Below are 26160 nucleotides of genomic sequence, written 5' to 3'. Positions count from 1 at the left end.
TCCCTTGCAAAAACTCTTTCGAACATTTTCTCATTCTGTAACAGAGGGACAGTGAACTAAAACATGTAATTTTTACCTCCGGACAATTGGTTTCCTAATTAGGAGTTTAAATAAATGCTAAAGTGTGATGAATTACTAACATAGCCTTTATTCGTCCCACATGTTTGTTTCAGGGAGTGCTGCTTACCTGATTGTTACTCTGCCGACCTACCAGCCGTAGCAAGAAAAATGTTCAGTCTATGCGCTTTTTGATACGGAAGTCAGATTTAAAATCTTCCCAAGAGTGGGAGGAAGACTGGGTTTAACGTCTCGTCTACATGGAGGTCATTAGAGACGGAGCGCAAGCTCAGATTGTGTCACGGATGCGGCTGAAATCGGCCCAGCTGTTTCAAAGGAACCGTACCGGAATTTGTCTGGAGCTATTTAGGGAAAACCCAAATCTCGATGGCCGGACGCGGGATTGAACCGACGTCCTTCCGAAAGTGAGTCCAGTGTGATAATCACTGCGCCACCTCGCTCGGTAAAATCTTTCAGGTACCCTCGTCGACACCTGCACAATGTCGTAACACCAGCGAAAGTACCCGATGCACTTAATCCAGGTCTCTTTAGAGGTGTCAGTTGATAACAGTTACTCGCAGTAAATGCACTCCTCGTCTTCTTCATATTCAGATGGTGCGTCTTTCGCTATGTTTTCATCAATCCTTGAATCGGAGTTTTCCTCACCATGATCGTGCTGCTCTCTGCTTTCTTAACTGGTGCTTTCTTAACATGAGCTTTCGTTTGTTAGCTCCATATATTGAAGGTCTATCAAATGCATCACTTGAAAGTTCTAGACTAGGCTTTGGTATCTTTCCTGTAGTCCTCGTACTTGCTTCCTTCTTCCATTTAGCCAAGGACTGCTCCAAAGGCTTTTTTCAAGGAGATGACCTCAATACTGCAGCTTTACCTGGTTTTGATGAGTAACTTACTTTCTAAAGTCCCTTCGTATCAAGACATCGTCTGCATATAGTGAAATATTTAAGTTTTTCATTCTGATATTTCGATATCTATGCGATTTAATTGCTTCAGTTGTGGATGACGACATTTATATAATGATGAAAAGAGTAAATGATTCTAGGCACCTTTAACATACAACTTTGTGTATTAAAATTTCATCTGTTTTTATTCTTCCTTGCTCTAAAATAACATTTTCATTCGCTATCAGATATTTAATTTATCAAACCCCAACAATCCTTACCATTACGCATTAGGAACACTAAAGCATACAGTTAAACCACAGGGCTTTTAATTCGCCTCCGCAGCAGAATCTAACTCCTGGTGACTGACACAGTGGTGCTCGATATGAGGGTAGTGGATTCGAATCCTAATACGGAAAGACATGGTCGTAATGGAAATTTGGAAGGAAGCCAGTATGACTAACCGTATGTACATAGCTTTGTCGAGAATCAGTAATAAACGTCTTTAAGTTATAATGAAATGTACTGACAGATTTAAGCTGTACCGATTCAACAAACAGTTTCAATATGTGGATATATATAGCGTGCACTGTATTGCAAAGTGTAAGAAACATTACGTATGCTTGCGATAGTCAAGCAAGGAATTACTACACCTTTCCTTTGAAACAAACAACTAGGCGGTCAACAAATGTTAAAGGTGAACTTTCGATCTGAGTAAGAGGACTGATGTACATGCCATTATTGCAATGTTTTGGAGATGGACAGCGTTCTTACCCGTGGCTTCGTGATGTGAGGAGCCATCGGGTATAGCTTCAGGCCATTGTTGGTAGTGGCACAACGGTATGTCACCGACATCCTGCGCCCTCGTGGATTACCTCTTAGGCGAGAGTACCGCGGTGCCATTTTTCAACAGGAGAACACCCGTCCGCGATAAAATCTTTGTGGGATCAGCTAGGTCGCCAACTCCGTCCCAGTACCAGTGTGCAGGATATCAAAGACCAGTTACAACAGTTGCGGGCCACTTGCATCGGGATAGAATACAACAGCTTTACGACACCCTTCTCTGCATCTAGGTCAGCGGGGGGTGCGCTTGTTCTGTCATAATCTTGGTAAACTTCACTTGATTTTGTTATTACTGAATTAAAATCACATATCCTTTACTGAATTAACGTCACATATCCTCTCAATCGGGGAAGTTTCATGTCGTTTCCCCCTCCCCTTCTGAGCCCTTCAGGAGTAGTCAGGCATGTATGCAGAAGCAAACGATAACATCAAAAAGATTTATGTGAATTTGATAATATCTCAACAGCAGCCAGGTAAGGCATTTTCTCCTAGTGTAAATATAAACTAAAAATAATAAAGATGATAGTACGGCCGCCGTCGCTTAAGAGAAAAGATGTGGATATTGCTAAACCGTACGCGGCAAAAAAAGAGATTGAAGTGTCACATCTTGTAACTTTTAATTATTAGATCTTGAATGTTTGAACAGCATTTGTTAAAGCATGAGCATGCAAGTCACTATATAATGGATCAGTTTATAAGACTATACTTACAATTTAGGGAATTAAAACATAGTAATAAAATAACATGGGAATCACAACACAATAATAAAATAACACAACAATTTATTTCAGGGCACAATGTATGCATATATTCCATTTATTTCCAACAGCTCAATGATCCCATAAACTGCAGTAGTTGCACCCTGTTCAAAATGTGACTAACCTGTAAATACCAATCATCTGAAAATGAGCCTCAGTGAGTTGGAAACTAATTAATGAAACAATAATTTAAAACAACGCAGGATAAAGCGACTGGTTACTGTATTAATTCAAAGCATCCACTAGGACATGGTCTCTATTCTGTTACAGACGTCACTTTTGTACTTGACGCGAGGGAAATCCATGAACTTCCCTCAAAAACTTCTTACATATTATCACAAACTTCCTACATATTTTTATCTATAGAGACTGTGCCCGGCATGCATTGCAAAGCCTCTACTTCCTTGTAAATAGGTAAACAGACACACAGCAGATGTATATGTCACATACCTTTAACACATTTCACATATATCTGTACAAATGTTTCATCCGTATCTCTAACGAAATTCGTTCTGTAATTTTATCAGAATTCTGAGAAAATTTGTAATTCTGCCAGTAAATGATTGACGTTTTGAGGAGGAGGACCGTTGCTGGCAACTGTCTGATTCTCAGTTGTTTTACACCATGAGAGACTATGGAAATGAAAAATGGAAATGAAGTCCCATGCTTCTTTACAGAGCGTAGGGGAACGATGCGGGAGAACCGCACCGCTTTACTAGGCAAGGTCCTAGTGGAGGTGGTTTGCCGTTGCCTTCCTCCGACCGTAATGGGAATGAATGATGATGATGAAGACAACAACAACACCCAGTCATCTCGAGGCAGGAAAAATTCCTGACCCCGCCGGGAATCGAACCCGGGACCCCGTGCTCGGGAAGCGAGAACGCTACCGCGAGACCACGAGCAGCGGACTGAGAGACTATAGAAGACGTTAAATTTATCTGTGCTATTGAGCCGTCTGGCATGATCTTTGGCCCCAGAACACGATGTAGTCGATGGACTGAACAACGCATATGAGAGACAGGTAGCACCATATAATTACAGAAAAGAAATACCAAAAGGTCGTTTCGTGCGTTTCTACACGCCACCACTTCTCACAATCACCCTCCACCCCTAGTGGTAGTAGGAGTATCATTCTCCCACAGTATTTCTATGCACATAATGTGTATGCAAAATAGATTGAAATTTCCCCGGACATCAGTTAAGCTTCTGTGTCACTCCTTTTTCACCAACCCCTACAGGTGATAGACGATTCTTACCCCCACGGAAACTTTCGCGGCCTTAAGCACAACTCATCAATGTTTTATCGTAATCGGATGAATGGTAAAGGAACGCATAGAAGACAAGCAAAATGAACACACAAATATTATTTTTTTATATTATCGATACAGCAGTAAGTCTATTAACCCAGAGAAAGCGACTGAAATTTCCTAAGTCGCTCACGACAAAAGTCAACACTGGTCCTGCGACTAACGCAAGTTTCTCTTCCTACCACCTTCTACAAATATCGCTATTTCTGTCGTATGTAAAACAATCTCGATGTTTCTATCGTCTGTAGAACAACCTCGATGTTTCTATCGTATGTAAAAAAAACTGGTAGAGGGTCGTCTAACCAGAAAAAACCCACTTGAAACGCATGAGACTACGCCTATGCGTCAATGTCTAGTGCGACATGTACTGGATTATCTAAAAATTGGCAGGCTGCTAGAATCCATCGCTTCGTTCACTCTGACAATGTACCGAAAGTAAAAGGTAGACCCGAACCACATGACTGGAATGCCCCCTGCTTTGATATATGTAGTCCTTGTAAGAGTTAGTATGCGCTACCTTTGCTCCGACCTTTGAAATGAGTCAATAGTTTAATGTGAATTACGAACAAAAGTGTAACTTAGAATTACTCAGACGTACAATTCATTCCCAGAAGGGAAGAAGCGACACAGTGATTGCAAATTTGTGTGCATCATGATTTTTTTTACCCGATATTACGATCGTACAATTTAAATTCCAACATCATCATCGCCGGTTGCTACTTACAATGCGTAGCTGACGTGTTCCGTGTAATAGAGCTGCTGCGTGCTTCGCCTGCACGGCCGACGCACCCGCATTACCGCTGCGTCGAGTGTTGAGGCTATGACGACGATAGGAAGGCGGTTTCCACTCTGTTCCGCATCGACTAGTCAATAAGAGCAAAATTTGAGACCATTCCCGCACTTTGGGAACATAGTATTATCACAATAGATCCCTTATTTTCATTTTATCTGGCCAATCCTGTCGCTTTACTTCAATTCATGTTTTACGATGTACCTCTATCCTGTTCGTAATGCTGTGGCCGTCGCCTTTTAGACAGGTATTCTGAAACAGGTGGGAAAATACACCAACACTATTATTCAATTTGCAGGGGCAGAGATAAGGCAATGTACAGTTTAGGATCATCAAAATGTACTAACGAAATGGATTAAATTTTAAACCTGTTCACTGGGTCTCGTGGAATGAGGATGTAAAATTGTTTTCCGTCCGCCAAATGGGATATTAAACTCGGCGGCCTCCTAGGTGCTATTCGAGAGTAGTGGCCTATGTGCCGGCATCGGGTTTCACCCTCTCCCATCCCTTCATCGGCCCGCAGCTCGTGGTCTTGCGGTAGCGTTCTCGCTTGGTGCGCACGGGGTCCCCGGTTCGATTCCCTGTCTCGAGATGACTGGTGTTGTTGTGTTGTCTTCATCATCATTCATCTCCATTACGGTCGGAGGAATGCAACGGCAAACCACCTCCACTACGACCTTGCCTAGTCGGCGGTGCGGGTCTCCCGCATCATTCCCTACGCTCCTCGGAGTATGGGACATCATCATCATTCCTTCATTAATAGCGATAGAAACTTACTGGCCGTCATCCAGACCGTCACACAGATACACTTGACGCTTCGGTAACAGGCTGGTAGAAGGCAACAGCACACTACTTCCACTGTGATCTTGTTCAGGACGGCAATGCGCAATTAATGCAACTGACCACAACGTTCGTTTTGTGAGTAAGGCACCGATTTTCATTTAAATGCATAAATAATATACAGATAGTCCACGAGGTTTCAGAATTTAAGTGGATGTCGTCGACATCTTGCCATATAGAGATGAGTTTTACGCAAGAGACTGCTGGTGCACTTTACTGGCTTTATACCTAAAATTGGTGCACAGATGCATGCGAACAGTGCTAGTGCACGCGCGCCCTCTGTCGAATTGTGGGACTGCAGTGTTAAAATTCAGTGACTATGATAATAGACTTAATTGTCTTTAGACCTGTCATTTGGGGTAAAATTTTTTGTCAGTTAAGATATTAGAGAAATCGCCAGGATCCACGCTTCGTCAAGTTGAAAGCCGTCATCATGACTAATAACATCATCTGCCAAACTTACTTCCATGGTTGATTACGTCAGTTCCAGACGGATCTCGATATGGCCAAGATTTCCGTGGCAAAATAATCCAAACAAAGTCCTCTGGGGGTACAATGCTCAGCTATCGGTAACTTACCGGGATGTGGGAGGCGAGCGTGACGATTATGTCCAGTGCACTTCTCATGACTGTACTTTGAAAGTAGAATGTACAATGGACGCTTTGCCACACTGGCGAACTATTCTGAATACACATAGTATTGAACAGGCATGTCCTTCTCTAACAGAAATAACAAGCTGCACACTGTAACAAGACACAGGAGAGAGGTTCAAATCGCCACACGGCAATCGAGGCTTAGGTTTTCTGTTGTTTCACTCAACTCATTTACCTAAATTTTGGAATGGTAGTTTCATGAAGACCATGGTTAACTTCTTTCCAATTTTGTGTCTGATCCGTAAAGTTGCATCATTTCTAATGACAACTCCAACTCCGAGAGAGTTGCCACGTGACATCATTTCACCATTTGAAAGACTGCCAATTGCCACACCACAAACATAGATTGGTCCCGGCAGTCAGACGTCTTCTGACGAGAATGACCCTCTACCTGAACAAATGTAACATGACCCACAACATAAACAAATGTAACATACTGTGCATGAATAGGCGGATGGACACGTTACCGTATAATCACATACTCACTGAAAGCAGTCAAATCAATTGAGTATCCTAGTATGTTTACGGAGTGGATCGAACACACAAAACGAATCGCAGGACAGACAGATATGTAGACCACTCATGAGAGAGGTAGTTTACAAAACCCTCACTCGACCGATACTTGAATATTTCTCGTTAGTCTGCCATTCTTACCAAATCGGACCTTATAGAGGGAATAGAGAAGGTCCAAAGAAAAGCAGTGTGTTTGCTCACACCGTCATTTGGTAAGCGCGAAAGCGTCATGCAGATGCTCATCAAGCTCCAGTCGCAGACTGTACCAGAGGCGTTGTGCATCACGCTGTGGTTTACTCTTAAATATCCTGGAACGTACGTTGTTAGAAGAGTTAACCAATTCATTGCTTCGTATTACGTAAATCTCGCGAAAAGACCAAAAAATGTGCACTTCTCCTGGAGTGAATCTCGTAAATACACTGGTGAGCCAAAGAAACTGGTACACGCCCCCGCGAGCACGCAGAAGTGCCGCAACACGGCGCTGAATGGACTCTACTCCAGGGCTGTCCATAAATCAACAAGAGCACAAGGGTGTGGAAATCTCTTCTGAACAGCAAGTTGCAAGACATTCCAGTTCTGCTGAATAATGTTCATGTCTCGGGAGGTGGTAGCCACCGGAAGTATTTAAACTCCGAAAAGCGTTGCTGGAGCCACTCTGCAGCTATTCTGCACGTTTGCGGTGTCGTATTGTCCTGTTGGAATTGCCCAAGTCCGTCGGAATGCACAATGGGCATAAATGGATGCAGGTGATCAGACAGGATGCTTACGTACGTGTCAGCGGTCAGAGTCGCATCTAGACGTATCAGGGGTCCCATATGACTCCAACTGCACACGCCCCACACCAGTAGAGAGCCTCCATCAGCTTGAACAGTCCCCTGCTGACATGCAGGATCCATACCCGTACACGTCCGTCCGCTCGGTACAATTTGAAGCGAGACTCGTCTGACCAGGCAACGTGTTTACTGTCATCAACAGTCCAATGTCGGTGTTGACGGGCCCAGGCAAGGCGTAAAGGTTTGTGTCGTCCTGTCATCAAGGGTACACGAGTGAACCTTCGGCTCCGAAAGCCGTATCGATGATGTTTCGTTGAATGGTTCGCACGTTGGCACTTGTTGATGGTCCAGCACTGAAATCTGCAGCAGTTTGCAGAAGGGTTGCACTTCTGTAACGCTGAACGAATCTCTTCAGTCGTCGTTGCTCCCGCTCTTGCAGGATCTTTTTCCGACCGCAGGGATGTCTGACATTTGATGTTTTACCGTATTCCTAATATTCGCGGTTCACTCGTGAAATGGTCGTATGGAAAAATTCCCACTTCATCGCTACCTCGGAGATGCTGTGTCCCATCGCACGTGCGGCGTGTATAACTCATCGTTCAAACTCACTTAAATCTCGAAACCTGCCATTGTAGCAGCAGTAAGCGATTTTAACAATTTCGCCAGACACTTGTAGTCTTATACAGTCGTTGCCGACCGCAGCACCGTAGTCTGCCTGTTTAAATATCGCTGTCTTTAAATACGCATGCCTGTACCAGTTTCTACCTCTGAAAGGTAGGTCTAACGCATGATGCGGTTTGGCAGCTTTTAGAACACAGAGCCGGCCGCGGTGGTCTAGCGATTCTAGGCGCTCAGTCCGGAACCGCGCGACTGCTACAGTCGCAGGTTCGAATCCTGCCTCGGGCATGGATGTGTGTGGCGTCCTTAGGTTGGTTAGGTTTAAGTAGTTCTAAGTTCTAGGGGACTAATGACCACAGATGTTAAATCCCATAGTGCTCAGAGCCATTTGAACCATTTAGAACACAGATGCCTACGCGAAAAACTCCAGGGATATTAGAGAAGTTAGTTTGGAGGCTTGCCGTGTTGGTGAGACACAAGCTACGGTGTAAATTGACGTGCGTTATGCACCTGCAAGCCAGACTGTTAGCACCGTCCAGGAGTGGGCAGTGAGGATGGGAAGCGTTCGGGCCGTCCGACATTCCAGCGGGGCGCTATCTGGAGCCAGCTGAGAGCCGGATAACGCGGAGAAACGCGGCAGTGAGGGATGCGGCGGCGGCGGCGGCAGCTTCAGACGCTGCACCGGTACCCGCGCTAATGGGCCCGGTCCGGCCGGTCGGCTCCCTGTCCTGGCCTGCCCCGGCCAAAGCAAAAAAAAAAAAAAAACAAAACAAAACAAAACAAAACCACGACACAGCACACATCCCGCCGCCGGCGGCTGCTGCTGCTGCCGGAGCTACCTGCTGAGGTACCCACTGTCTGCCAGCCAAAAACACACGATGCTCACAGACCGCGATGCGCTACTTTGTTCTGATACACATTGTAATGGGCCTTGCCTCCTAGGAACTTGCGTATGTTAATCGAAATGTCCGATTCCGTATAAATTGGAGCCAAACCTGGGTTATTTTCGTAACTCAATTACATATTTCTCATCTGAAGGTATCTCTGAACGTATCTGATTACAAAAACTATTTTTCTGATAATATATTTGTATTATTCATATCGATCCATTTCGTAAAATCGATCTTGTACCACGAAAATTAGTAATCATGAGTCAAAACTCAAATGATATAGAAACAAATTCAAAGTAAATTTAATATTGTTAGGCAGCAGTTTTCATGCAGACAAAATTTCTGTTCATTTATAATTTTTCGAATTTTATCATCGATACTGAAATCGATTTTATAAAATAACAGGAAGCTTCTATTTCTCATATTGTCAAAATCTGTACCGCTTGTTATTAATCATTAGGGCAATGAATCTTCACGTAAATAATCCTTTTCAGAAAATAATATAAAAATTAAACCCGAAAAAAATTTCAATTAAGACAGTGAAGCTAATACTAATTGGGACTATATCCCGCTCTAGAAGGTACTAGAAGCTATGGAGTAAGCTCCGCGGAAAAAATACCAGTCATGCGTATCGGAAGCGCACCCTGGCCCTTTGAAGAGCTGTACATGGCACAGAACTGATACCAGCCTGTCGTGTGCGTCTCCACCAGGAAATCATTGCAGCGAAGTACTGAATATGCGTAAGTTGCTAGTAAAACGCCACGTTTTTTTCCCCTTGGGGCACACTCCTAAATGTGATCTTTTTTCCTGGATGCAAAAAAGGAAACATATGAAGCACAAACAATACTTTTTTAAATTATGGAACGGCGATGGGAAACAGCTCTTGGGTAGGAACATCTGAACATAAACACAAGGCATGCAATAAGAGAAACGTATCACTCTTAAGCGGGAACATAAAAATTTCGCGACACACCTGACATGTTTTCGCGACACACTAATGTGTAGCGACAAGGAGGCGTCGAGTGCACCGAAGGTCCAATGAGGCGTTTTCACGCAAGACGTGGTTCTGTAACTTTTTGAAGGTGTTCTTCCTACTATGACCTGGGTCCACTCTTTAGGTTACCCTAAACACAAACGAGGAAGTTTATTTCGCCATTGCGAAATGGATTCACATTTTGTGAATCTGGATTTACGTCAACGTTCGCGACTTACGAAAATTCTACCCCGGAGCACGCCTCCAGGACCGATCCAAACTTCCACATGTCACGAAGTCTACGAACATTATGTTCGCACATTTCGTGATTCCTGCACACAGAGAGAGAGAAATATTTTATCGTCATCTTCGAGTGTCGAGACATGGATACATCACTGACGGTTACAATGTCTCTGTCTGTATCTTCACATTACAATGCTCTTCGGACACACATACATGTACTGTGAAGATATAGGCAACGTATAAGTACACACATTGTAATCATTAATAATGTATCCATGCCTAGGGGAACTAAAATGACGATAATATATTCGTATCTGCCTCTGCAGGAATCTTGAAATGTGCGAGCGTAAGGATAATGGACTCTGTGACATATGGAGGTTTTGATCAGTCCAGGAGGCGTGCCCGGATAGCCGTAGTTATCAAGGGGAACGCTCGCGATAAGCCGGAAATCCGAGTTCTAGTCCCTGCGCGGCACAAATTTTCAGGTGTCGCAAACAGCTGGCATCAATCCAGATTCGCAAAACGCGAATCCATTTCATAATATTTACCACAGGTAAAAACGCCAGAACAGTGTTATGTCAAGATACAAACAACGTATAAACACCGACACTGAAACCATCAATAACGTATTTCAACATTGTCGATGATCATGTGTTGCTCTTTCTTGTATATCTCTAAGATGAGTCCGCTGTGAATTCTCCTGTCTTCCAGAATTGTCGAGAACCATGTATATGTCGCTGCTTCGTGAAAGAAATATCGATATTCAAAACAAGATCAAACGAATCTGGATTTCTCTTTCTTCATCCTTATCGTATTCCAGTTACTGCTACCTTTCTAGGGTCCTGGTCGTCGGTGGGACGTTAACGCCTTATCTTCCTTCCCTGAATAAGAACACGGGAGTAAAAATGTATATTCTGGTTTTAGAAGAAGAACTGCAACCCACTAGAAAGACGGGTTCGGGAGCTGGGATGTAAAACAGCTGTGAGAACACAAAGACGCACGTTGCGGCACAGCAACGAACGCGTATCTGTTACAGCGGGGCGGCGCTTCATCGCCACGGTCGGGCGGTGTCACCTGGTGAGGAGTGCCAGCTCGTGTCTGGCACGGAGCAGCTATCGACTGCCGGCCGCCGCATAGTGGCTGCGAATCGACCACACTGCCTCACCAAGTAGTATCGCGCAACGGAGAAGCCTCTCACAAATAAAAAAGCACGAAACAAACTTTTCTTCCCATATGCTGCGGCCAGCTAGCAGAGGATATTAACACACTGATGAGACAAAACACTGCTGCCTGCAGAACAGAGAAGAATAGCAAATCATTCTATGATGATGAGAGCTTCAAATGGGGAAATCCGCTGACATAAGCGACTTGTACAAAAGGCAGATATTTACGGCAAGCTGTCGGCAACGAGTGTCTCGGAATAGCGAAGATGGTCGGCTGGTAGCGTGTTTCGGACGAGAGCACCTACGGCAGTGGTTTAAGGACGGCGAATCCACGAGTAGCCAAAGACGGCAGTGTGTTGGACGTCCACGGCTCATCACGAAATGTCTAGATCGGAGGCTTTCCCACTAGGTAAATCAGTTTAGGCGATGATTATGGCAGATTTGAAGACAGAATACAATGTTGGTGCAGGCACGAGTATTTCGGTGCACGTCCTTCAGCGCGCACACTGTCAAACATAGGGCTCCGGAGCAGACATATTCCCGTGTTGACCCAATAACATCGTCAATTACGATTCCAGTGGGCATAGGATCATCCAAATTTATCTGTGAATCAAAGGAAACGTATATTCTGCTCGTGTGAATGGGTTTACATTGGGGCCTGTGGTAGTAATCGAAGGCATAACTACCAGTTGTGGAGCACTGTGCACATTACTGCGGACGACCTGTATCCCTTCATGCTTGACCCCCCTCCCACCCCTCAATAGTGATGGTATTCTCCAGTAGGATAACCGTCAGTGTCACAAGACCAGAATGAATGAATTCACGTTGAGAGCGGAACGGCCAAGAATTCGGCACACTCGCCTGCCTGCAAAGTTCCCTCACCACGCCATGCCCAATGCGTGTGACGAAGGGAAAGATGGGGCAACGGTGAATATGCAGCATTTACGAGTGGCACTGTTCAGGACATGGTTTTCGTATTTCAGAATTATCAACAACAAAACAAATTTTTAGTACTATTTAATTATTTTTGGTGTGCTGAAGACATAATTTTTATCTTCTGCAACCTGTCGGCATACAGACAGAGGTAGACAATTTCACAGATTTTCGCACTTAGGTTGCCACGTAATCGTGACGTACACTGATAAGCCAGAGCATGATTATCACTGCCCACCGCCACGATGGATGCCGCCCGGTGGCCTTGTGGGCACATGACGCGGTAGCAAAAGTATGTAAGCGGAGCAGACACGGAAGGGGAACACCCTAGCGAAGACATGGGTTGCAAATGGGAAAATCCATTGAGATAAGCGACTTTGACAAAGGGTAGATCACTATTATTATTATTATTATTATTATTATTACGCACAGCCTATGAACTTGCCTCTCTAGAGTGGCGAAGATGGTCAAATTTTCACGTGCAACTGTCGTGAGCATCTACGGAAAGACGTAGAAGGGCAGTGAAACTACCACTAGGCGCTAAATTTTTGGACGTACACGACTCTTCACAGAGCGTGGTATTCGGGCGCTTGGCCGCTCTGTAAAGCAGGATAAACGTTGATCTGCGGGCATCTCTGCCTAAAGAGCACAACGCTGGTGCACGCACAACCGTTTCGTAGCACAACGTTCATCGTACATTGTTGAACATGGAGCTCATCCGCAGACCACACCTACTCGGTCATATGTTTGACCCAACGACATCGCCTTTTACGATTGCAGTGGGCACGGGACCATCGGAATTCGACTGTCGTTCAAGGGGAAAGTGACGGCTCTTCGGTGAGCCACATTTTGGCTACACAAGGTCCATGGACGTCTCCACAAACGCCGTCATCGAAGTAAACGACGGCTCGAAACGTGAAGTGCGCCACGGACGCAGGCTGGTGGGAGCAGAATTATTCTATGGGAGACATTCTCCTGCGCTTGCAAGGGACCTGTGGTAGTAATCGAAGACACTCTGACAGCTGTGAACCACCTGCATCCCTTCACGCTTGGTGTTTTCCCTGACGGCGATGTTATCTTTCGGCTGCATAATAGTCTTTCTCGGGGCCAGAATCGTGCTACAGTTGTTTGAGGAATTCGCCTGATGTAAATCCTATGGAACTTATCTGGGTGGCTATCGGGCGCCATCGCAGCGTAGGCAAATCAGCGACCCATCTAATACCAAATGCATCCACAAACATACCAAAAAACTACCGAATCGCTGATACGCAGAATCATTGACGTATTTCGTCCCAAAGATAGACAAAGAAGCTAATAAACAGGTGGTCAGAATGTTTTGGCTCATCAGCGCATTTACCTTCACTAAAAAAAAAGCCTTTCACATTTATATGTTGATCGAATATTTTATTCAGTTTGCTACCTCATTACGGAGACGTGGAAACACTTCTGGAGGAAAACAATGTAGACCTCCTGGACAGTATTAACTTAAAAGAACTTTTATTTGAAACGGAAATTTTATTGCAGATCAGACATTTTCAGCGCACTTGCACAGGGGCGCTTTCAACAGAAACGGCAAACGGTCTCGAAAACATATGTCGTCAGAACGCTTAGAAAACTATCCTTTTTATTCTTTCAAGGCCTCAGTTACTTCTTACATCCAACTTCGCGTTATCTTTAACGGTAGTTAGCTTAGGGACATGGATGGTGTTTTGTCAGCTTTGTCCCTTACACAATGCAAGTTTCTTTTTAAAGGCATCCCAAACAAATCAGAAATAAGTTGTTATCAACTTTGAAATGTCTTATTGTCAGCAGTATGCAATCAAGCCCATTTAAAATGCGACATGTGCAACCCATTGCAGATGTTCTAATTTTCATTCCTGCATTCGTTTTCCTTCATGTATTCCTACATCCGTCGGCCGCTGGTGGCCGAGCGGTTCTGGCGCTACAGTCTGGAACCGCACGACCGCTACGGTCGCAGGTTCGAATCCTGCCTCGGGCATGGATGTGTGTGTTGTCCTTAAGTTAGTTAGGTTTAAGTAGTTCTAAGTTCTAGGGGACTTATGACCTCAGCAGTTGAGTCCCATAGTGCTCAGAGCCATTTGAACCTGCATCCGTTTTCCTTCATGAATTCGACAACATGGGATTTTAAATAGAAATTTCGTTCCAGGTATGCCCCTTGATTTAATCATTGTACACTCACGTTCAGAAAAAAAAGAAGACCTTGAACGACTAGAGATAGGACGTTCAGATTCACAGGTCATGTAAAGTAGTATGTTCTACGAAAATGATTAGCATTTCAGTCACCTCGGTTCAGCATGTGTCGTGTTGCCTAGAAGGCACAGGGTCCGTCAAAGGCCCTGACAACTTGTTCCATGCGTGATGGCATCGACGCCAATACGGCGCAAATTGCGTCCTGTAGTATAGCCATCCATGCTGCATTCTCCAGGTTAAAAGGTTCATCTGTCATGGTTGGTACAGAGTCACAGCGCTACATCCGTCGTTTCATCATAGCCCACATCTCACACTGCATCCGCCGTTTTGCGACACCTGATAACCTGGCGGGCATGGACAAAAGGCTGCCATCCTGTGACACCAAGAAGGCACGTGTTAGTGCAACACGGTGTGGTCATGCAGTGTCTTGCTGAAAAATCGCGCCTGGGATGTTTTACAGAAAGGGTATGGCTACGGATTGCAGGATGTCATTCAGGTAGCATCTACTGTCATTTGTGGTTGTTCCCCAATAGCACCCCATGCCGCAAGGCGTTAATTTGGCACTGTATGTCTTGTGCGAATGCAGTCAGTGTGATGCCGCTCCCCCTATCTGCGGCGAACCAAAATGAGGACATTACATTCAAACAAACGAAACCTGATTCGCCTGCAAACACTATCTGATGCCATTCCTGTCCCCAGTGACGACGTTCCATACACCATTGCCGCCTAGTACGTTTCTACAGATTCGTCAAAGGTAGGCGGAGAAATGGACGACGCGCACGTAACTCGTGCCGTAATAAACAGCGACGGAGTGTCACCCCTGATAGTGTACGATGTGTTCCACTGTAGCGCCGGAGCCGAGGAGAACGCAGACCTTGCAATGCCACTTGGATGAGGTGTCGATCTCCTTGGTGGAGAGAGAGGGGGGGGGGGGGGGGGGAGGTCTGGGTGGTGCGACCTGACCCCATCTCGTCGTGTTCTACGGCCTTCCGTCAACCATTCTGCACACATTTGTTGCACTACCAAAACACTTCGACCCACAAGAGCAGCAATTTCCCGGATGGATGCGTCACATACTCTCGAGCCAATAATGCGTCCTCTTTCAAACTCACTGATTTGACGATACGGTTCGCGCGTGCGTCTGCGAGGCATCCTGCATGTCTGGTCAAGTCATACTATCCATTACCTTCTGTTTATAGCGGCAGCGATAGCCGCTGGCACATTCTACGGGTATGTGGTGTTGTGCCGCGATATCGATGTTCACCTTGAATCAGTGGGCCGATATCGTTCAAATGCAAAGCATTTCTGGAGAACATACTGACGTACATGCCCTGCAAATATGAAGGTCTGCCTCTACTCGTTCACCGTGTTCTGTTTTTCCTAAACATGAGTGTACTTTGCAGTATATGTAAAGTCTCCACATACTTTGTACAGTTCCATCGACAACTGGGAACGGCCTTGCCGCAGTGGTTATACCGGTTCCCGTGAGATCACCGAAATTAAGCGCTGTCGGGGTGACGCCAATTGAGGAGCTACTCAATTGAATGGCTTCGGTCAAGAATATCATCATAACGACCAGGAGAGCGGTGTGCTGACTCCACGGCCATTCCCATTCCCATTCCCATTCATTTTTTAACGCTTGTGGCGATATATCGCTAGACACACTCTTTTTGTGCAAGCAGCCACTGGACCTGTGAACTTCATTTACACCACGAACAAACAGCGAAGGGTAAAAAGCGCCAATGCCAAGGTTCTGCCGAACTCGTGAAAAGTCGTGCCGACCGAAAAATGCCGCACCGCACTACTAAATGAAATGTGGCCAAGTATCGAGTACTTTCGAGAAGTATCGAGACACGCCGACCCTCGACCCGCGCATCCGGCTTGCGTGTTGTAGAAAAACAACTGCAGTTATACTAGTCGAAGGACAAGAAAGGGAAGCAGCCGTTGAGAAGGATTTAGCCTATCCCTGATGAACAGGGTGATTATAATTAAAATTTCACTTCTTGAGACAGTATAAAGTGAAAAATATTTACTGTATGCGTTAGCGTCATGAATTGCCGTTAGGCGTCGGTACTAATACGGTGACGTGGCGTTGAAACACAAGCATCAGTGTGCGCACAGTCGACATCGGTCTGGAAAAGGTGGTTCAAAATGGTTCAAATGGCTCTGAGCACTATGGGACTCAACTGCTGAGGTCATTAGTCCCCTAGAACTTAGAACTAGTTAAACCTAACTAACCTAAGGACATCACAAACATCCATGCCCGAGGCAGGATTCGAATCTGAGACCGTAGCGGTCTTGCGGTTCCAGACTGCAGCGCCTTTAACCGCACGGCCACTTCGGCCGGCATAAAGGTGATCAGGCCTTTACTCGTAAGGCTGTTTTATCAAAACAATAGCAATAGTGCTCCTGCTCTTGGCAAGGATCGATGCCTTAAAGGAATACGGAGATGTTTTCTTGCCACACTGGGTTTGAAGAACATAATTCGGAAATTCAAATTAACAGGTTGATTTCGGAATTGCTCGTGGGGAAAGCCGACGGCCAATTGCGCCACAAATTGTTCAAGAAGTTACTGTTGCCATGGCTGAGAAAACGGACACAATGTGAGATCTTCCAACAGTTCACGAGCTGTGTCGACGATAGATGAACACGGCACGGTCCCCGTTGTTTCGTGCACCAGGTGGGCAGTCTATAGTGCGGTCCCACGCTGCCGTGGAAATAGATGGTCGTCACACTGGGCAACATTTTTAACCTGTAACGTAAATACGGTACGCAATTAACATATGTTACCCCAATCACGGGGATATTAAAATATGTTTCTTTCAATGGTTTATTCATTAGTTCTCTTCTGCATGTTCTTCAAAATGTTTCCACAAAGTTTCATTGTTCTATGATCACTCCTTTTCAAAGGGGGCCCTCTGAAGTAGCGAAAATTTTGTTTTAAACACCTTGTAATTCGATCTGTATATTGAGAAGGCCTAAGTAGAGAGGAATACAAAGCTGAATGCCAACAGCAATCAAAGGAATTAGCAACAACATGGTCGATAAGCAGTTCAGACAAAAAAGAATAGAAGCTTTTGAAAGGGAGTGCTACAGAAGAATGCTTAGGATTAGATGGATGGATTGCAGCATGATTAATGCAGAGGTACCGAATCTAATTGAAGAGAAAAGGAATTTTTGGTACGGCTTAACTAAAAGAAGACATAGGGTGACAGTGCACGGTCTGAGGTATGAAGGAATCGTAAATTTGGTAACGGATGGAAGTATGTTTGGTAACGGATGGAAGTATGAGAGTAAGAATTACAGAGGGAGACCGTGGCGTGAATAAAGTAAACAGGTTCAAATTGAAGTAAATTGCAATAGTTATGCAGAAATGAAGAGGCTTGCACAGGACAGATTAGCGTAGAGAGCTGTATCAAGTCAATCTTCGAACTAAAGATTATAACAACAACATTGCGTCCATTTTTGTTTTCTTTGCTATGTATCAAGAATTACGACTTTACCAGGTAACATGCTTGTATATTGGATTAAGCATATTTTCACCTGATGATGAACGATACGAATACGCATTATAATGAGGGTAATAAATAACGCGATCTACGCAATTCTGTGTACAGCTGCCAGGAATTATAGTTATCCTCTCCAAAGACCTTTTATTATATGCAGTAATTACTTGATAGTTGGCGCTTCGCGTCTTCGAACTCTCAATCACTACTATCAACTAAGACTGCCCGCTGTTGTCAAAGCGTCAGTTCAGTGGCAGACTTCGGGTAGTGCAATGCGCACGGCATTCGTTATCTTCGTCAATGCACTTAACTGTTACCGGCCGCAACGGGCATAAAATGTGTTCTGTCCGTGTTAGCACCTGGTTCGCTGATGTCAGAGCCTTATCTGAGGCACAGCTGACAGCTAACGCGGCAACGCTGTATCTCTAAGTGACAAACCTCCTCAAGCAACAAGTATGTAGTTTTATTCACAATGTAGGAGCAGGGCCTTTCTCTCAGCTCCGCAGAAGTGCCGCTGTGGGCGAACAGTATAACATGCGAGCAGCAGGCGGCGGCGGCGGCGGCGCGCATGCGCAGAGCATCTGCGGGGAGAGCCGGTGGCGGCCAGTCATTACCTCGTCGCTTACCTCGTCGCCCACGTCGAGGTTCTTCGAGTCCGAGCCGGAGCCTGCGGTGTCGGCCGGCGGCCCGGAGCTCGTCGGTGTCCACGGCGACGAAATCTTGCCGGCTACCAGCGGACAACCTGCACATACAAATACACACGTCACCTACACAACTGCACCCCGTATCCTCAAGACTGGTGTACTAAGACTTTACCTTATAAGCACTCTACGAATGTGAGCATATAAATTAATAGTCACTATCACAAGCTGCGACACGGTCGCGAATTAAAATGGTGATCCAGGAAGTCCAGAATAAATTTATTTCCTTCAATGATCACAAAACGTTTTTTTTATGGCTAAAGAAACAACAAACAAATAGAACGCAAGCGCACACTCGGCCAAGAAACAGTACAAATAAAAAAAATTAAAAAATGAAAACCGTTCCTACGCAATTTTATGGCAATACGAGCCAACAAACAGAGAATATGTTAGAACGTGTTATCATACCAGTATGCCTCTTCATATTTTAAGCGCATTTTTCCACATCCACGAAAGTAATAATTTTTCGTTATGGGATGTAGTATTGTTTTAAGATGTTACCTGTCTACGAGTTGTATTTCATTTGCTATGTTTTGCTGCAGATCTGAAGATGGCCAATGCTGACTGAAACCGGTAGTCTAAGGACCAAACGTTTTGTTTTCACTGACAGAAGCAAAAGAAATTTATTTTAAATAGTCATTGTGTGTAGCATTTTCCATGGAGGTGTGTTTATATGTTTTTGAAGCAAAATAACTAAGAGTACATAAATTACAAACAAAAATCACAGTAAATGGCTCAAATGGTTCAAATGGCTCTGAGCACTATGGGACTCAACTGCTGAGGTCATAAGTCCCCTAGAACTTAGAACTACTTAAACCTAACTAACCTAAGGACAACACACACATCCATGCCCGAGGCAGGATTCGAACCTGCGACCGTAGCGGTCGCGCGGTTCCAGACTGTAATGCTAGAACCGCTCGGCCATCAGCGGCCGGCTCACAGTAAAAAGTAAAGTCTTATGGCATGGTTTGTCCGGGAGACCCGCGGGGAGGATCAGCTGCCAAAGTCTTTTTTTCCCTTTCTTCGTGCGTAACGACACCTTTCCTTAGCGAAGGACAAGAGTTCTACCTTCAGTGCATTTGTTGGGTGTAGCTGATTGTAATAGAAGTGTGTATAGTGTAGTATTATACTACTGCTGTAAATAAATACTGCCGTTTACATGTATATATGCATATACAAAAGCCTTTTAGGTGCTTCAAATTTGGTGTTTCTTCTACACGTATGCGAAGTTTCTAACAATTTAGACGGATGGCAGAGTCAGAGTTAACCATAAAAAATGCACATACACAAGACACTCGTTACAAGCAACGCGCTGTAATTAAATTCTTCATTGTGCAAACCGTGATGACAATCCATAGACGTTTGTGTGCAGTGTATGGCGTAAAGTATGTAGTAATGGCGCAGTTAACCGAAGTACTATTGGACGATTTAAAGTGGCACGAAGTGTAGAAACTGAGCTCCATGATTGGCTATGTTTGAGACGTCCTCGCACAGCTACTGCTGATACGGTGAATCGCGCGGATGCTATTATTCGTGAGATCGGCGCATCACAACTCGAAAACTGGCTCCACAGCTACCGGGCAAGTGCCTGGGCCATGTTGAGCGCTTGCATATTCGGCAGTGTGCTCAAGGTGGGTTCCACGGATGCTCAAAACAGACCACACGAAGAACCTTTCATCTGCACTGTTGGAGCAGTTTCAGGCTCATGGTGAGGCCTTTCTATCACGGATCTTTGCAGGTATCGAAACCTGAGCCAGAAGCATAAACGCTACCACAGCAGTGGCATCACCCGCAGGCATCGAAGAAGAAGAAATTGAAGGCAGCTCCCTCTGCTGACAAAGTTATCATAATAGACTTTTTCGACAGTGTTCGTATCATTGTCGTGAATGTATTGACAAAAGGGTCAACCCTTAATGCTCTGAACAAATTCAATAACTGTTCTGGATGTGCTCGATCTGACACGAATCCAAAACGACAAAGCACAGCCACACAGGTGTCTCAGAACCCACAAAAACATCGCTAAATTTAGTTGGACATCAATGTCTCATCCACCCGATAGCCCACACCTGGTGCTCTCGGCCTTCCAAACGAGTGGGCCACTTAAGAAATCTCTACGCGAGACACGCTTTACAGATGATGAGAGTAATTCACGCCGTGAAAACATGGCTATGAAAACATGACAGAAACTCTTACCGAAACGGAATACGTGCTCTTATACAAGGCTGACGTAAGGCCATAGAAAGTGCTGGAGGATACATAGAAAAATAGTACATATAAAAGAAATATTGATTGATATTATAGTATCGTCCAGAGATCGGGATGCCACAGCAAAGTCGGTACGCGAATCGATACCACAAGGCATTAGTGAGGGCTCACTGCAATCCGCAACCACATATCGGAGGTACTCCTGAAGATTGCAGACCACACCTCTCTCTCTCTGCATAGCAGCGCCCTCACACTGAGGCCAATATAGTGTCGAGCATGCAAGAGCTCAGCCCACTTTGAGACCTCATCTTCAGCACCACACATCATCCAGTAGGACAGTGTTCGTCGAAGTCTCAGTGGAACATGCAGATGTGTTAATGTTAAACACTGGACTTCAAAAGAACATTTTGTGGTTGTATACATTAAGTGACGCCTTTACATGACCAATGACTGTTTTCTACACTCTCCTGTGACAAAGAACTGTCTCACGTTAAGTACATCTTTTTATTCATTCATTCATGTAATGAAGTCAGGCTATTGCAGTTGAAAATGAGTCACCACCCACAGCACTCCAAGAACCCACAGTTGCGGACAATTGTAGTTTCGTCAGGTCACAACAGATTTTGTTACAAAATTGTAACTCTTAAAAATAGACATGTTCTAAAAAAACACTGAATTATTTAGTGAACGACCCTTGTACAATGGAAGAACAATGAAGGTAAAACCTGGTATCAGGAGGTAGCCTGCTTCTTTTGCAAAGTATGAACAGTTCTGTCATGGTTGTATGGTTAACATCCCCATTTGACCAACTCATCGACAATAGACTGGCCATCAGAATCTGAATCCCACCATCTCTCCTCCCCTCGGAGGCCAAATGCTAGCAATAACCATTTCCCCCACCACCACGATTCCAACTGGTTACCTCCGAGTGCCATAATCATGCATTAGCAATCTGGGCTACAGAAATGGATAAATTGGTAACTGTACTGCGCCATTTACATTCCACGGGGTAGAATACACAGAGTGTCAGTCACATGACTGTAGGAAAATTACAACTATCGACAGAGTTTCAGCCTAAAGACTGAGCGAGGTGGCGCCATGGTTAGCCCAGTGGACTCTGTGTCCGGCCACCCTGATTTAGGTTTTCCGTGATTTCCCTATATCGCTTCAGGCAAATGCCAGGATGGTTCCTGTCAAAAGGCACGGCCTACTTACTTCCCCATCCTTCCCTAATACGAAAGAACCAATGACCTCGCTGTTTGGACCTCTTCCTCCAAATCAAGCAACCGACCAACCAATCAATCAGCCTTAAGGATGTCTCAGGCACGTAAATGTTGCCTGGCTATAACAACTGTGTATACTTTCTCGGTTGCAAGCAGTGTGTATATAGTCGCAATTACACTTAAAGTAGGTGAACAGTAACTGTACTTATCTATGTTATGTCATAGTCGACAGCATAAGATTTGAGGTATTATATACGCCTAATTCTATGGATGTTGAGAGAAGCCTGGCACACTTGAGTGACATTAGGTGTTCGACGGCCCAGGTAACTGTACCAAAAAGTAAATGTGCATTCAAAAATTCATCTTGTAGACAAATTTTTGTTCTAATCTCTCTCTCATATATATACACTCCTGGAAATGGAAAAAAAGAACACATTGACACCGGTGTGTCAGACCCACCATACTTGCTCCGGACACTGCGAGAGGGCTGTACAAGCAATGATCACACGCACGGCACAGCGGACACACCAGGAACCGCGGTGTTGGCCGTCGAATGGCGCTAGCTGCGCAGCATTTGTGCACCGCCGCCGTCAGTGTCAGCCAGTTTGCCGTGGCATACGGAGCTCCATCGCAGTCTTTAACACTGGTAGCATGCCGCGACAGCGTGGACGTGAACCATATGTGCAGTTGACGGACTTTGAGCGAGGGCGTATAGTGGGCATGCGGGAGGCCGGGTGGACGTACCGCCGAATTGCTCAACACGTAGGGCGTGAGGTCTCCACAGTACATCGATGTTGTCGCCAGTGGTCGGCGGAAGGTGCACGTGCCCGTCGACCTGGGACCGGACCGCAGCGACGCACGGATGCACGCCAAGACCGTAGGATCCTACGCAGTGCCGTAGGGGACCGCACCGCCACTTCCCAGCAAATTAGGGACACTGTTGCTCCTGGGGTATCGGCGAGGACCATTCGCAACCGTCTCCATGAAGCTGGGCTACGGTCCCGCACACCGTTAGGCCGTCTTCCGCTCACGCCCCAACATCGTGCAGCCCGCCTCCAGTGGTGTCGCGACAGGTGTGAATGGAGGGACGAATGGAGACGTGTCGTCTTCAGCGATGAGAGTCGCTTCTGCCTTGGTGCCAATGATGGTCGTATGCGTGTTTGGCGCCGTGCAGGTGAGCGCCACAATCAGAACTGCATGCGACCGAGGCACACAGGGCCAACACCCGGCATCATGGTGTGGGGAGCGATCTCCTACACTGGCCGTACACCACTGGTGATCGTCGAGGGGACACTGAATAGTGCACGGTACATCCAAACCGTCATCGAACCCATCGTTCTACCATTCCTAGACCGGCAAGGGAACTTGCTGTTCCAACAGGACAATGCTCGTCCGCATGTATCCCGTGCCACCCAACGTGCTCTAGAAGGTGTAAGTCAACTACCTTGGCCAGCAAGATCTCTGGATCTGTCCCCCATTGAGCATGTTTGGGACTGGATGAAGCGTCGTCTCACGCGGTCTGCACGTCCAGCACGAACGCTGGTCCAACTGAGGCGCCAGGTGGAAATGGCATGGCAAGCCGTTCCACAGGACTACATCCAGCATCTCTGCGATCGTCTCCATGGGAGAATAGCAGCCTGCATTGCTGCGAAAGGTGGATATACACTGTACTAGTGCCGACATTGTGCATGCTCTGTTGCCTGTGTCTATGTGCCTGTGGTTCTGTCAGTGTGATCATGTGATGTATCTGACCCCAGGAATGTGTCAATAAAGTTTCCCCTTCCTGGGACAATGAATTCACGGTGTTCTTATTTCAATTTCCAGGAGTATATATATATATATATATATATATATATATATATATATATATATGTGTGTGTGTGTGTGTGTGTGTGTGTTCATCTCCTCATTAATCACTGGATTGATTTAAATCAAATTTGCTACACATACTACTTATTGTCTGCAAAGAAGTATTGTAGAGATAAGAACCACCTAGCTCCCATATGGATTGGCGTGGGGGAGTTAAAAGGGTTGGTAATGCCTGACAACTAGGCTGCTCTGTAAACTGGCATGTTGTGTAGGTAGTACTGGAATGCATTTCATGGGTACACCTGCAGATGGGCATGGATGAGCAGAGAGTCGGGAGAGGAGAAGATGACAGCGAGAGGGGTGAGGATGAGATGGACAAAGAAACTGAGGAGTAGGAGATGGAGAAATGGAGAAGGGAAGGAGGAGATGGACAGAGAGATGGAGGAACAAGGAGATGGGCACAGAGGCAGGGGCAGGAGGAGATGGAAAGAGACAGGGGAAAGGAGGAAACAGACAGAGAGACAGGAAAGGATAAACACCTGGGCAATGCCAGGGGTTCAGCTACTAGATAAGTATAATTTCGAATACTGGTTTACCTATTGTGGTTCAGCTTGGTATAGAATATAGAACGGGATGTCCTAGTGGTTCAATGCAAGAGTAAAACTCTTTAAAAGTGTAGCATGAAAATGTTAGCTGTGCATGTCCAGGTCCCCATAAGTCAGTGGTTCCCAACTTTAGGGTAATTACCCCCTGAGAGGTAAAATGAAATTTTCTAAGGAGTAAAAAAAAATAATTTGATTTTGTTACGAAACTAAGTTTTTTTAATGAGCATTATTATTATTATCATCACTATTTCGTAAGACTAACATTGATTACTAACTTCCCAGTTCTTACCTCTTTTTTTTCTTTTTTTTTCAAATACGGACATTAAGCTGTGACACAATCTGGTTGAGATTAAAACTTATGAAACGAATGTATGATCGTCATGTAACTCTTATAGCCATTTGCTGCACACAAACACTTTGCTTTGCGCATGCATCTATGACACGAAAACTGGTAAATATGTATCACGTATGCTTTGATATCTCATCAAAATGCCTTTTCTGAGTAGTAAGGCGTTCTTTGTTCCCTCAATTGTCCACAAATTGCTTCATCGCTCACTTGGCAACAGTTAATCCGTCAAATTGACGGCACAACTCAGTGTTGTTGTTATTAGTACTAGTGGTCAGACACAATGCACTGGCAGAATGTCTTCCAATTTCTACCAGTTCATAAATAAGGAGTCCAGCAATGAAGTAATTTAAAAACGGTGAGTGTAGCGCACGCATTTTAATGTGGTTGCTTTTAAATGAGGGCGCATAGAGTGTCAGAAGTAAAAGTCGCTAGGGAGGGGAGTGGTCAGAGGAAGCATATTTTGTAACGATTGTCTATCCTCAATGTGGACAGTTAGCTTCCTTTTCTGAGGAGTTACACGTAGCGCTAGCGACGCACTCCTGCACTTCATTATTCTATAGCGCAATTTTGTTCCAAATAAGCAGAACTATTAGTTCATTGTATAATAGAAGACTTGCAGAAACTATCTTTCGTCATTCCAAATATAAAAGTGATCAGTTAAATTTCTTTTAATTTTAAAAGCTAGTTATGCACTAATGTTGACATTGGAAGTGGGGGGGGGGGGGGGAGAGGAGGAGGAGGGGGGGGGGAACTAGCTAATATGTGACTGCACTCAGAGGTAACAGCCTCTGGAAGGTTGGGAGACTCTGTCGTAAGTGAACGTGGCAGGCGCGGTCGGTGGCGTGGCGAACGGTCGCGGAAGCCGCTTGGCGGGCGCGCGCGCAGAGCCGGCCGGGTCGGGGTGGGGCGCGGCGCGGCGCGGGCTCGCAGCTGATTCAGCGGCTGCGCGCCGTGGCGCCAGCAACAGGTCCTCCCCGCGCGAGCGCAACATCGGGAAGAAGAAGAAGAAAAAAGAAACCACAGACCGCAGCGCCGTGGGGCGCCGCCTCTCACCTGATCTGTTACACAATACAAATGCACGCCTGCCGTCTCCTATCGCTTTCCGGGCCGTCGAAAGGCTCCAAGTCTTACATTGATCTCAGAGGAAAGTAGCGCAAGCATGCGGCGGTCAAGTCGCGCTCTAACTTCGTTAACCACAATAGGTTTGAGTAAGTCGCGACTGACGAAAATTCGAGTCAGACCTACATCTGAACTCCGAAAGCCACTTTACACTGTGTATGGCGGAGGTACTTTGTGCA

At 45.4% G+C, this 26160-nt stretch overlaps 1 protein-coding gene across 9 annotated transcripts in view; it reads right to left on the bottom strand.

Annotated features, from left to right (window-relative positions):
* The window catches only part of LOC124804587 (transcriptional enhancer factor TEF-1), a 795029-nt gene that overhangs the window by 109001 nt on the left and 659868 nt on the right, over nt 1–26160 (bottom strand). For 8 of the 9 annotated variants that reach the window (XM_047264769.1, XM_047264768.1, XM_047264771.1 and 5 more), the window contains one exon: nt 18585–18712. In XM_047264769.1, the coding sequence (XP_047120725.1) occupies nt 18585–18712 (128 nt within the window). The remainder of the gene's footprint in view (nt 1–18584; nt 18713–26160) is intronic. The other variant, XM_047264766.1, reaches the window with a different exon arrangement.

Source organism: Schistocerca piceifrons, chromosome 7, assembly GCF_021461385.2.
Source record: "Schistocerca piceifrons isolate TAMUIC-IGC-003096 chromosome 7, iqSchPice1.1, whole genome shotgun sequence".
NCBI lineage: Eukaryota > Metazoa > Arthropoda > Insecta > Orthoptera > Acrididae > Schistocerca > Schistocerca piceifrons.
This window is presented reverse-complemented; position numbering and strand designations above follow the sequence as displayed.